This window comes from Ranitomeya variabilis, chromosome 1 (genome assembly GCF_051348905.1).
Source record: "Ranitomeya variabilis isolate aRanVar5 chromosome 1, aRanVar5.hap1, whole genome shotgun sequence".
In the NCBI taxonomy this organism is placed as follows: domain Eukaryota; kingdom Metazoa; phylum Chordata; class Amphibia; order Anura; family Dendrobatidae; genus Ranitomeya; species Ranitomeya variabilis.
The window spans coordinates 723,276,078-723,289,874 of record NC_135232.1 but is presented as its reverse complement, the minus strand read 5'-3'; the positions used below and the strand labels follow the sequence as shown (position 1 = coordinate 723,289,874).

At 47.1% G+C, this 13,797-nt stretch overlaps 2 protein-coding genes across 3 annotated transcripts in view; one reads left to right on the top strand and one right to left on the bottom strand.

Moving 5' to 3' along the window:
- Positions 1-9,955, top strand: part of RPS6KA5 (ribosomal protein S6 kinase A5) — a 35,837-nt gene extending 25,882 nt beyond the window's left edge. For both annotated transcript variants that reach the window (XM_077267687.1, XM_077267692.1), the window contains exons 8-17: positions 85-235; positions 1,358-1,519; positions 3,464-3,589; positions 4,255-4,388; positions 5,268-5,361; positions 5,597-5,767; positions 6,609-6,800; positions 7,083-7,242; positions 7,688-7,851; positions 8,167-9,955. In XM_077267687.1, coding sequence (XP_077123802.1) covers positions 85-235; positions 1,358-1,519; positions 3,464-3,589; positions 4,255-4,388; positions 5,268-5,361; positions 5,597-5,767; positions 6,609-6,800; positions 7,083-7,242; positions 7,688-7,851; positions 8,167-8,400 — 1,588 coding nt within the window. In that variant the 3' untranslated portion in view covers positions 8,401-9,955. The remainder of the gene's footprint in view (positions 1-84; positions 236-1,357; positions 1,520-3,463; positions 3,590-4,254; positions 4,389-5,267; positions 5,362-5,596; positions 5,768-6,608; positions 6,801-7,082; positions 7,243-7,687; positions 7,852-8,166) is intronic.
- The window catches only part of LOC143798623 (protein kinase C theta type-like), a 1,028,586-nt gene that overhangs the window by 197,237 nt on the left and 817,552 nt on the right, over positions 1-13,797 (bottom strand). The window lies entirely within an intron of this gene.

Here is a 13,797-nt window from a genome sequence, read left to right as displayed (position 1 = left end):
TCACTGACTTTTTTTTATGTCACTTTAGTAATATTTCTTTTAATGATGGAATTAAAGCACAAATAGAGATCTGTATTTTTGCAGGAGAATATTAAAAAGCGACCCACCCTACCCACCAGAGATGAGTGAGCTGGTGAAAGATCTCATCAGAGGTCTGCTGATGAAAGACCCCAACAAGCGGCTCGGCTGCGGTCCCGGTGGCTGCGATGAAATAAGGAAACATCCATTTTTCCAGGTGAGTTTTTCACTGTTCAGCTCTACTGATCCGATGTCTGCGCTGACAGACACATTAGGAGAGAAACTGAAGCTGCATTCCCCCCCCCCCCCCCCCCTCTGCATGTTATTACCCTACTAATATAGGGGGAAGCAGATACTGCAGGCTGCTCATTTATTTCCCTGCATTTCTGATTTACTAGCTTTAGTGATTTTATCCTTTGTATATTTGGTATATTCCGTTAATGATTCTTCGTTCTTCGGCTGGATACTGGCTCGGCTGATTAGCATTTAACCCAACCTTTACCTAACATATATTTTGCATGTGCATTTTTTAGGAAAAGAGGAGAAAGCCACTGCCAAAATTCTCTGCAACCCTTCAATCACATTTCCTCCCCTTTCCTCTACGGACTTATGTGACATGCTCCATTTCCCCCTGGGCTCTTGGCTCTCCGTTCCCCCTGGGCTCTTGGCTCTCCGTTCCCCCCCGGGCTCTTGGCTCTCCGTTCCCCCCCGGGCTCTTGGCTCTCCGTTCCCCCCCGGGCTCTTGGCTCTCCGTTCCCCCCCGGGCTCTTGGCTCTCCGTTCCACCCCGGGCTCTTGGCTCTCCGTTCCCCCCCGGGCTCTTGGCTCTCCGTTCCCCCCCGGGCTCTTGGCTCTCCGTTCCCCCCCGGGCTCTTGGCTCTCCGTTCCCCCCCCGGGCTCTTGGCTCTCCGTTCCCCCCCGGGCTCTTGGCTCTCCGTTCCCCCCCCGGGCTCTTGGCTCTCCGTTCCCCCCCGGGCTCTTGGCTCACATGGCTCATGGACCCCCATGTCACCACACCATCCTTCCTGGATTCCGCTGTTTCCAGTCCGGACTCCTCTGTAGCGTTACTTTGTCTTCCACTGGACTTTTTTGTTCCCTTTACCCCAGACTCCTCTTTCACCACCTCTCCATCCAGATCCATTCTCCCCTTCCTCTGGACTCCGATGTCTGCAGATTATCTCCCTAGAGAATAAAATGACTCTACTTATTGAAATCCAACTTCTCGATCCTCATTTTCCCACATCTGCCATCAGGAGGGTCCATACTACTTATGTCTCCGGATGATAAATATCAGGGAGCTATGGCCTGCTTTAAATATTGCTGCCCTTCTTATATTTCAGACCCTGGATTGGGAGGATTTGGCAGCAAAGAAAGTGCCTGCTCCATTTAAGCCGGTGATCAAGGATGAGCTAGACGTGGGGAATTTTGCAGAAGAGTTTACAGAGATGGATCCTACGTACTCCCCAGCCGCTCTGCCCATGAACGCCGACCGGATATTTCAGGTAACTGAGTCTTGTGCCTGGCACGGCTGCCGACTTTTTTCCCTGGGGGAGTCTTGACCCGTGGAGCTAATCCTCCGATTATACAATGTGTTTTGCCGAGTCACTTGTCGGGGATCCGTTGTAATGAGCTGCAGAACGAGACGTTCGGACAGCGGGCACAGCATCCAGCAGTGCATGCCCCATATAATACCTGATAAGTCTCTGGTTACTGTATGGATCGGACATTACACAAGGGCATTCCAGCATTATTATATTAGCACCCTAAGCTGCCATCTCCTAATGTGATGTCAGAGACAGTGGAGTCCTTCAATTTGATGTTATATCAAATTGAAGACAAGGAGCAGTGTAGTGTATACTCCAAGATGTTCTACCCCTAAGAGTAGGTTACCGTACACATGGTGGAGATGCCTACATGGAAGAAACTGCAGTTCTGCAAGACTTTTAGTATGTGAGCAGCGACAGCGGGCAGCCACAACGTATCATCTGAGGCTCTGCAGGTAGCAGGTAGTGGTGTCTCCATCAGGTGAGACCACCCAGAATGTACATGTCAACGGAAAACTCTACAGACAGTGAACAAGCAGGGGATGCAACGTAGGATCAGTAATGTAATGTAAGTACTCAGTGACTGCACCAGCAGAATAGTGAGTGCAGCTCTGGAGGATAATACAAGATGTAACTCCGGATCAGTAATGTAATGTATGTACACAGTGAATGCACCAGCAGAATAGTGAGTGCAGCTCTGGAGGATAATATAAGATGTAACTCCGGATCAGTAATGTAATGTATGTACACAGTGAATGCACCAGCAGAATAGTGAGTGCAGCTCTGGAGGATAATATAAGCTGTAACTCCGGATCAGTAATGTAATGTATGTACACAGTGAATGCACCAGCAGAATAGTGAGTGCAGCTCTGGAGTATAATACAAGATGTAACTCCGGATCAGTAATGTAATGTATGTACACAGTGAATGCACCAGCAGAATAGTGAGTGCAGCTCTGGAGGATAATACAAGATGTAACTCCGGATCAGTAATGTAATGTATGTACACAGTGAATGCACCAGCAGAATAGTGAGTGCAGCTCTGGAGGATAATACAAGATGTAACTACGGATCAGTAATGTAATGTATGTACACAGTGAATGCACCAGCAGAATAGTGAGTGCAGCTCTGGAGGATAATACAGGATGTATCTCCGGATCAGTAATGTAATGTATGTACACAGTGACTGCACCAGTAGAATAGTGAGTGCAGCTCTGGGGTATAATGCAGGATGTAACTCAGGATCAGTAATGTAATGTATGTATACAGTGACTGCACCAGCAGAATAGCGAGTGCAGCTCTGGAGTATAATGCAGGATGTAACTCAGGATCAGTAATGTATGTACACAGTGAATGCACCAGCAGAATAGTGAGTGCAGCTCTGGGGTATAATACAGGATGTAACTCCGGATCAGTATTGTAATGCTCTGATGATAATAATGAGATCCTTTTAGGAGGTTTTTCTATAGAGCTCTGCCTTCTCGTGGACACTGAGCAGTACAGTGAGGCACTGGGGGGGCTCCGCTTCATCATGATACATGGAGGTAATACTCCAGCTCCTTCTTTGCTGTCTAGGGGTAAATTGCGGTTGAGGTGACATGTCTCGGATGCTTGCACCTTGGCATGAGATCTGGATGGATCTGTCGCTTAATTAGAAGCTTTGTTGCTCTGTATTTCCTCAGTATTTGGCGCCTTTGGAGACATCTGAACGTTTTCACAAGTGCAGGAACAGCTGCAATGTATTTTTATCCTTTTTATTTTTAACATCTGTGCCATGTTTGCCCATGTGATGATTACAGAGTGCGCTCCGCATCCCTGGGCTCCTGCCTCCCCCATATTGTGTATGCTCGCTATATTCATATTAGTATACTCTGATTATTGTATGTGTGTGTTTTTTTCGCAGGGATACTCTTTTGTTGCTCCATCCATCCTGTTTAAGCCGAATGCTGCCATTGCAGACACTGTACAGTATCACTTGGGATCGGAGCGACCGGGAGTCACAAACATTGCGAGGAGTGCCATGATGAAGGTACCAGAGCAGACACCTCAGCAGCGGCAGAACCTCTTTCTGAACCGGAAATGGAGTTTGATGTCATTTGTTGATTGCATGACATAATCTGATTTTCATCAAAGTTGGAATCTGCAGCTAAGCTTTCACAGGGCGAGCCACCATCACTCATAGCGACTGTCACACTGCGGCCCTAGTGTTCGTCTTATCCCGCTACTGCCTGATGAGGGGCCCCCATAAGCTACAGTGCCCCCCTTACTCCCAGCTTCCATAATATTAATCATAATGCTTCCCCTTGCCAGCTGCCCTTGCTTTAAAGGGGTTGGCTCACTATAGGGGATCATGAACCTGCGGCACTTCGGCTGTTGTGTAATTACATCACCCATCAGGCACTGACAGCCTATAGCTGCCAATGAATGCTGGGAGTTGTAGTTTTACAACAGTTGGAGTGATACCAACAGATGCCAGCCATGTACCCAGTTATGTCATGTTATAGGGTGCACATCGCCGCAGTACAAGAAGTCTTGGATATCTGTCTGACATCCCCCACAGCAGCACATTTCTCCTTCCTCTGATGTTTCCTTCTTGCGGCCTCTTTGCTTATTTCTTTATTATCTGGAATTCACATTCCAATATTTTTTGTTAAGTTCTAACTTATTTACTGCGTGCCATTGATTTCCTGGCAGGACTCCCCCTTTTATCAGCACTACGAGCTCGATCTGAAGGAGAAGCCGCTGGGAGAAGGCAGTTTCTCCATCTGTAGAAAGTGTTTGCACAAAAAGAACAACCAAGAGTACGCGGTGAAAATTATTAGCAAGCGGTACGTGGCTCGATCGCCCCTGGGGGGCCGCGCCATACTGCACACTCATAGGTTAGGCCTGAGTTGATGGGAGGGGGCATAATCCAAGATGTTTCTATGACTGTGGGAGGAGGTAACAGAATGTATCAAAGCCTATATGTAGTGACATGAAATTCCAATTATACATAGTAACAGCTCATCATTCACTACTGCCGAAAACCAGTAGTGTATGTACACAGTGACTGCACCAGCAGAATAGTGAGTGCAGCTCTGGGGTATAATACAGGATGTAGCTCAGGATCAGTACAGGATCAGTAATGTAATGTATGTACACAGTGACTGCACCAGCTGCATAGTGAGTGCAGCTCTGGAGTATAATACAGGATGTAACTCAGGATCAGTAATGCAATGTATGTACACAGTGACTGCACCAGCAGAATAGTGAGTGCAGCTCTGGAGTATAATACAGGATGTAGCTCAGGATCAGTACAGGATCAGTAATGTAATGTATGTACACAGTGACTGCACCAGCAGAATAGTGAGTGCAGCTCTGGAGTATAATACAGGATGTAACTACAGGATGTAGCTCAGGGTCAGTACAGGATCAGTAATGTATGTACACAGTGACTGCACCAGCAGAATAGTGAGTGCAGCTCTGGAGTATAATACAGGATGTAACTCAGGATCAGTAATGTAATGTATGTACACAGTGACTGCACCGGCAGAATAGTGAGTGCAGCTCTGTAGTATATCTCAGGATGTAACTCTGGTTCAGTGCAGGATTACATAATCTTAAGGAAACTTGTTTAAAGGCAGACAGATAATATGTCTTTGCTCTTGGTTGTTGTGTCTATTAATCACATTAGAACATTTTGTGCTTCTTTGTCTTTCTCTATGTAGAATGGAGAGTAATACCCAGAAAGAAATAGCAGCGATGAGGTTGTGTGAGGGTCATCCGAATATAGTGAAGTTACATGACATATATCATGACCAGGTGAGTGAATATTGTCACCTACTGATATTACTGCAAGAAATTAATTAGAAACATCTATATTGGGAACATTAAAATGGCTGATAACAAGGATTAATGGACAATAGTCATCTGTCCTACCGTCATCTTCTCAACCCTTTCATATTTTAAGTTCTTTGTTCCTGCGATCAGCAACTTGTGATACTTTCCTCCGCAGTGTGTTTTGTGTTTTTCTCACTTTTTCTGTACATTTTCGCAGCTTCACACCTTTCTCGTGATGGAATTACTGAAAGGAGGAGAATTGTTTGAGCGAATCAAGAAGAAGAAATCATTCAGTGAGTCCGAAGCCAGCCATATCATGCGCAAGCTGGTGTCCGCTGTCAGCCACATGCACGACGTGGGGGTCGTACACCGCGACCTGAAACCAGAGGTACGGTCCAACCATGAATATTCATTTATATGGATTATATCAGAACGAGGGGTGCAAGGGATGGGACCTCCAGTAAGATTGATTCTTGCGACCCTCTACTGAATACAAAAGTTAGCTGCCAGCATAGATCAGTTCCTGACTACCTCATTCTCCATTCATTTCAAGGAATTGGCGGCTGCGTTTTGCATGTGGTTTTGGGGTCTGAAAGTCTCAGGCGTTTTAAGATGAGAGTAGAAGTCCTAGAAAATAAAAGATGGCAATGTCTCAGAAGATAGGTTAGGGTGAGGGGTGTAAGGTCCATAGATGACAAAAGGTATGAGGGGCACAAAAGATGGTAAGAGGACTGTGGGCAATGGAAGTGGAAGACAGAAGATTTCCCTTTTGAGTGGGGGGGGGCAGCTAATGTGGAGATAAAAGGGTCAGGTGGGCGGTTTGGGAAGGGGGGGAAGCAAAAGAGCAGTGGTTCTTAGATGCTGAGATTGGGACACGGTACTTGGCAGCACTATCCTCCACCGGGTGCCATCCTCCCTGCAGGGTCTACTGTGCTGGGCTGGTACTGAGACATCCGCTAAACATAAGTGTAAGGATCTGTGCACAATGATTAGCCCAGTATATTTTAGTAGTTATGCTGTCCCCTAGTGACAAAGTTAATAACACAGGTGGCGCTAAGGGGAAGTGCGTGGCGGCCTTTAGTAGGCAGGGCCCAGAGGGGTCGTAGTCCTCCTCTGATTAAAAAACACTGCCCACTACAACTCTCATCATGTACCAAATATTTCTTGATGTCTTGCGTTTCCTATTGTTAATACTGATTTGGATTTATTTATTTTTCTTTTGTCTCCAGAATTTCCTATTTACAGATGAAAGCGATAATTCAGAAATAAAAATCATAGATTTTGGATTTGCTCGGTTAAAGCCACCAGATAATCAGCCGCTTAAAACCCCCTGCTTCACTCTGCATTACGCCGCACCGGAGCTGCTGAACGCCAACGGCTATGATGAGTCATGTGACCTCTGGAGTCTGGGGGTGATTTTAGTAAGTGGAAGGAAAACTTGACAGTAACTTTATGGGGGCCATCCCGCGGGGCACTGGTAATGGAGGAGACTTTGCGACCACTGATATTGGGGTATTTTGCGGCCCTTGACATTGGGTCAATAATGAGCTTTCATAGAATGTGGAGTAAATTTGTAATAAACTTTTTAGAAAAACTTTATTGTAGGCCTCCTCAGGCAGCCCCTAGAAAGTTTGTGCACCCCTCATCTGCAGCCACTTTTAATAGGAAATGCTCTGATAATTGTAAAGAATTCTTCCTCGCAGTATACGATGCTGTCGGGTCAGGTACCTTTCCAGTGTCACGAGAAGACCCTGATGTGCACCAGCGCAGAGGACATCATGAAGAAAATAAAGCAAGGCGACTTCTCTTTCGAAGGCGAAAGCTGGAAAAATGTGTCTCAGGAGGCGAAGGATTTAATCCAAGGTACAAATCCGGCTACTTTCTGCCTCCAAATTGCAGAGCTGAACCCGCCGGCACAAGCATCAGGATGCTGCAGCTCGGATTAAGTATTAGCCCCCTATGTCCATCTTATCAAAGTCTGAATGGTGATGGGGCATTGACGGATATCACAGACACTGCATGTAAATGAATCAGCCCCCATAGTGCACCCCAGCATTACATCGCTGGGTGTCAGGATGGGATGGGTCATTGCATTGGCAGAATTACTTCCCCCATCGTGGCTGAGGGCTGGAGTCCGAGGTATTTAACCGTGTAACATGAAATAACTGCTGCCTCCAGGGGGCGCCACTGCTACTACTGCATATAACTGTTGCGAAACTACACAGCCGTCATTGGCTTTTGGGGAATTGTCGTTTGGCACCAGATGGATGCTGCTGATAGTTCTTCACTTTTTCTTTTCTCTCCTCAGGGCTTCTTACTGTAGACCCGAATAAGAGAATCAAGATGTCGACCCTGAGATATAATGAGTGGCTTCAAAATGGCAGCCAGTTATCTTCCAACCCTCTGATGACCCCGGATATCCTGGGCTCAGCCGGAGCGTCGGTGCACACTCATGTCAAAGCCACATTTCATGTAAGATTGTTTCCTCTCGAGGGGGTTTCATTGACAGATAACGGGATATTTGCCCTTTCTAAAAACGGCAACATTTCAGAGCAAAGGTTGGATCGGGGTCATATAGTCCCGACTATGGGCGGTTTAGGGGTACAGTAGGATTGGGGAATGAAGAGTAAAACAATATATATGGTGACGGGTCGGCAGGTTTTAGTACAGCCCAGTGCTATTCTCCAGGGGGAAGCACTCTGCTTGTCGGCCGTCCGCCTGCCTGCATACTCTGCGGGCCCGGACTTGCTAATGTCATAAAGCTGATAAACTAGTTTGTCTCCCCAGGCCTTCAACAAGTACAAGCGGGAAGGTTTCCTCCTCCAGAACGTGGACAAGGCCCCTCTGGCCAAGCGCCGGAAGATGAAAAAGACCAGCACAAGTACAGAGACGCGGAGCAGCTCCAGCGAGAGCTCCCACTCCTCCCACTCCCACGGTAAAACCTCTCCGACAAAGACTGTGCAGCCGGCCAGCCAAAGCGACAGCAATAACCCTGACACGATCTTCCAGTTCACGGACTAGAGACCTCCCAAGAGTCCGGGATGCGGCGGGCGCTGGGCCGCAGAACGCCACTCGTGGGCTTGCAAGCAATTAGCCATTTAATAAGAACCAATTGGTGCTGCAGGGGCTTATGGGAGTGGGGTGGGGGTGTGATAACTTTGGCATAGAAGCTCTGGAGAGCGGTGCTGGGAATATCCTCCTTTCCATTTTCCTGAGGAGTTTAAGGGCTGTTGCAAACAATCGCAAATCTCGCCTTAATTAACCCCACGGCTCCTGGGAAGGCTGCCATTTACCCCAGAAAGGTTTGACTTGCCTGCCGAGACCGAGCGGTCACCCGGGGGTGCTTTTATGTGTGTAAATGATACAGCAGGCCTATGCAACCTGTGAGCTAGGGGCATGCTGAGACTTGTGGTTTTAATATCTTTCCCTCACAGGGGGCACTGTCTTTAACCCTTTGCTCTCGGCTTGTCCTAGTCCTTCATTTCAAGTAGGGCCCAGATTCTAGCTCATTTTCGGCACTTGGCGCTCTTTGTGCCGCTGACGGTGATTGTGGGAACACACTCGGATGCAGTTCAGCTTCATCCCCCAGACAACCACAGGGGAGCAATATTTATTTCTTTTTTTAATTGCTTTCTGGGAAATGTGCATTTGGTTTTAGAAGCCAAAGTAACGAGTGTGAGAAACCCAACCATTCTGGAGGTTTCTGGCGCTGAAGGTTTTTATGGTCCGGAGAGTTTCCACTGTGAGTTTACTGCACTAGTTAAAGGGGGCTTTATTGTTGGGGTGCAGGACGTCGCCCGATCCCGCCTCTTTTTATACATGAATCAGACTTGAAGCTTTTGTACTGTAGCAGGTGAAGATGTGGGAGCATCGGCCACTCACCCAGCGAGTGCTCGGCGCGTCCTGCGAGCCCCCCTCGTGCATTTTGTCCCATTGTTCATGTTTTTAGTCCACCTCTTTAGGCTTCGCATAGAACGCCTGTCCTGTCTGTGCGTCCTGTCGTTTTCGCACCCCAGTCGTAGTATTTTCCAAAACGCCATTTTGTTATTGATGGGGGAGAGAGGGGTTAGTCTGCGCTTTGCGCTTTTTTGTGACTTCAGTCCGGTCGTAAAAAAGGGAACGTATTTTGCATTTCGCACTTTTTTTATTCTGCACCTTTCTGACAACCGCCATATTGGAGGGTTGGGTGGACAGTTACGGGGTGCAGCTTGCCTGGTCATGTGACTTTTGAGTGCTGGGTCTCACATTTTCTTTGACACAGACACTTCTGAACGAAAGGCATCTGTTACCAGGAGAAAACCTTCATGTTCTGCAACTTCATATTAGAATTGCAAACTCCCCCAAAACTAAAGATCTCTGCTTGCTGTCAGTGAGCGGGAACAGCCAGTCAGAGGCCGAAAACTCGTTCTGCTCACGCGGCTGCTGTCCTCAATGATTGCTCCTACTAGAGCCGATGGCGGCATTGCACGCCTAGACCTATCGGCCGGCGATTCTGTCTGGGAAATGGATTTGCAACTTTTACCTTTTTTCTTCCTTTTTGGGGACAACTAATATGTGTGCAATTAAAGGTCAGGAATTTTTTTTCTCACTGACAGCAAGCAGATATAGTGAGAAAAATAAAAACAGGACTTGTGGTGGAGGAGGGGATCCAGAACTTTCTGCTATGCAAAGAAAAAGCATAATTAATATAAGATTGGTCATTGTCGGGTGCATTACTGCATTGGATGTGTTGGGCTTCTGATCGCCCCAAAAGTATTGGTGGTGGTGGGGGGAACCTAATTAGCGTTATAGAAGCGAATGTCTGCACCTGTTTGCTTTTTTGGGGTCACGCGCCCTCCTCTTGTATGCTAGAGACATGTATAGTATAGTCGCTCTTTGGTGCCACGCAGCTTTCTTTATCTTTCTAGGGGGCGACTCAAGACCAGACTCCTTTACTGTGGTCTCGGCGAGGTTTCTGCATGGTTTTTAATCTTTGTAGTTTTATACAGATGATGTGTACAAAAAGAAGAGCGGAAATCTGTGCGGAAAATAATATATTTTTTTATAGAAATTGTAGATTCTTAGGTGAGAAATTAGAAATTATACGATTATATAGTACCTGCTGCTCATTGGCAGCTCAGTCTGAACTTGCGTCTATGAACCTTGTTTCTCGTAGGCACGTGGCCAATTCTTCATTGCAATTGCGCCTGCTTTCTCTCTAAATTTGGGTGTTTTTCGTCTGTTTTTGATTTGCTCCGTTTTTTTCCTGTCTATTTTATGTGCTTTCACCCATTTTGCTTTTTTTTAATGTTCGTTATTTTTGTTTTTTAGATGTTTTCAGCCAGATATTCAATTGTGACTTTTCAAAAATGCTTCAAAATCCTCGCCCTTGTTTTTGTAGCAATTTTGTCACTTTTAGCATTTTGTATGCAAAATTAATGAACCTTGTGCCCCATTTGTAATAACTTGGTGCAAAAAAAAAAAATAGTGGCTAAAGAAAAACCCACAATGATGAATTGGTGGACCCTTTGTGTCTTAATTTCTGTTTGCTGTTAGTGAATGGCATACTGCATCAAATATGCCACATAGGCTGCACGGTGCACTCCTGGTGTTGCTTATTTTGCATGTCCCGCCCCCTCAGTGATGATTGACAGCATGCCTGAGCTTTCTCTGCAGACTGCTCACTCCAGTTAAAGCAGTGCTGTCATTCGCCAGTGAAAGAGGCGGGACATGCAAAACCAGTGGGCGGAGCAGTGGACTGAGCCTCTGGGCCACACCCAGGAGGCACCAAACATCCTAATTAGCATAACTGATTAAACTAGAGTTTCTGCAGAACGGAGGAAGCGATGATATCATTAGAGGTGCAGTTTTTATACTGTGTCCCTTTAAGCTATGAGTGTTTATCAGATATCAGATGACAGCAAGCAGAGGTTTTGAAATTGTTAATGACTTGATATTGAATATATTTGGGAGAGCGTGAGAATATTTTATTATAATGTGATCTGATTTTATACAGTATGGGATGGAAGCTGATTTCAGGCATCATGAAGTTCTATTAGAGGAGTAGAGGGGGCGCTGTTTACTCCATACACAACTGCGGTGGTCGGCAGGACACAGATTCTTTTCCCGTCACTTGCTTCTCTATGAAACCACACAACTGCCTGCAAATGGCTGCTGTTGAAGGAGGAGCCAATGCAAAGTCTGGCATGGACGAGCTGGGCTAGAGGAGGACGATACGGAGCACGGCGGGCCAAAGTGGAGCAAGACTAGGCGGATCAGGGTGGGCCAAAGCAGAGCAAGACTAGGCGGAGCAGGGTGGGCCAAAGCAAAGCAGGAATACTTGGAGCAGGGTGGGCCAAAGCGGAACAGGGTGGGCCAGAGCAGAGCAGGACTACGTGGAGCACGGTGGGCCAAAGCGGAGCAAGACTAGGCAGAGCAGGACGGGCCAAAGTGGACCTGGACTACGTGGAGGTTTTTAGTAAACCACACAACTGCCTGCAGATGGCTGTCAGTGCAGGAGGGGCCAAGTCTGGCATGGACGAGCTGGGCCAGAGGAGGACGAGATGGGGCAGGGTGGACCAAAGCGGAGCAAGACAGTGGAGCAGAGTGGGTCAAAGTGGAGCAAGATTAGGCAGAGCAGAGTGGGCCAAAGTGGAGCAAGACTAGTTGGAACAGAGTGGGCCAAAGTTGAGCAAGACTAGGTGGAACAGAGTGGGCCAAAGCGGAGCAAGACAGGGGTGGAGCAGAGTATGCCAAAGCGGAGCAAGATGAGGACGGTGAAAGGTGGGTTGAAGCAGAGCAAGTCGGGGCGGAGCAGGGTGGGCCAAAGTGGAGCAAGATATTGCAGCAGGGTGGGCCAAAGTGGAGCAAGATATTGCAGCAGGGTGGGCCAAAGTTTAGCAAGATGTGGTGGAGCAGGGTGGGCTAAAGCAGAGCAAGGACTGGCTGTGGCTGGTGTTAGGCGCTGCTGGACAGGCCGGAGCTGGAGTTAGGCAGTGCAGGACAGGCCGGAGCTGGTGTTGAAGTCACATTTTCTTGTTTTGTACTTGTGCCATTTTTTGTCCCGTTTTAGCTTCGGCGTTGTTAATGGCTGCGGGTTGTCTGACAGTGGCGCGGTATGTGACCATCGGACACTTCAGCTCAGGCCGTCTCATATAGATGATGTATACTATTATTAAAGTAATGGTCAGTCAATACAATGATACAGCTGTAAAGCTATTGTTTTCTGGTTTCAGCCTTTCAGAATGGAAAAAGTGATGTTAGTGTCCTTGTAGGAGAATGCAGAGAAGGAAGCATCTCCCTCCATCCCCGGGATCATTGTCTCCTCTGTTCTGGAGTCTACAGACCACATGGAGATACTTGGCTTCACTTCCAGACTCCTGTCCTCTTATACTCCAATCACATTCAAAGCTGCGTTCGCTAGTAACTATGCTCTCCAGTCACATCCAGAGCTGCGTTCGCTAGTATCTACGCTCACCTATCAGACCAGCTTTACTCTTATCTCCCAAAATGCACTGCTCTCTACTAACTGGACACTAGACAGATCGTGAATGCAACTTTGGATATGACTAGAGGGTGCTATTAAAGCAAAGTCTTAACAAAGTGACTCTTTTTAGGTGGAAACGTCCGTCTCCTCCATAGACTTTATTTTTACAACTTTGGCGCACTTTTTGGCGCCTTTTTAATACTTTGCGTCTTGCAATGATGATATTAATCGTGTAAGGTACGTGGAGCTATAACCCTCCATTGAGCGCTACGAAGAAGAAAGGGGGTCACGTGGAACAATCTAAACGTGGGGCCCCTGTTTTCTAGAAAGCTCTTGTTGCGGTGGGACTGGGGGCTCAGGTCTTATCACCCCTTTTAGGATCCCTGAGCTCCCGCCTATTGGCGCAGCAGCAATGATTTCAGTCATTCATTTGTCTGGCAGAAGCCGGTGGCGGCGAACCATCAATTTATCGTGTTTTACCTTGTATCTGACATCTTCATATGTTTTGTCTTCTAAGGCCGGGGTCACACTAGCGTATGGCATCGGATGCAATATGCTAATTACCCTCGGCTCCTACTTTGCTGTGAGCAGGAGCCGAGTGTCATGGGTCTGTGCTCCGAGTCTCTCGCACAGAGCAGATCGGAGCACAGCTGCGGAGGAGGCGGAAAAATGAATTCTCCATCTCCTCCATTGTCGGCGTATAGCACACAGCACTCAGATGATATCTTAGTTACCAAAATTATTACTACCTGGGAATTCCTGCTGCTGTTAAACACCAGGTGGGGGATTCTTGGGAATACAGCATGAATCTGGGATCATTAAAGGGAATTGGTTATCAGAAGGGAACTTCATTGTTTTCCAGTCTAATTTAAAAAAAAAAAAATCAATACAGGAAAGAAATGTCACAATTCTCCATTCGACCACTAGATGTCAGCAGAGGACGCAAAAAAAAA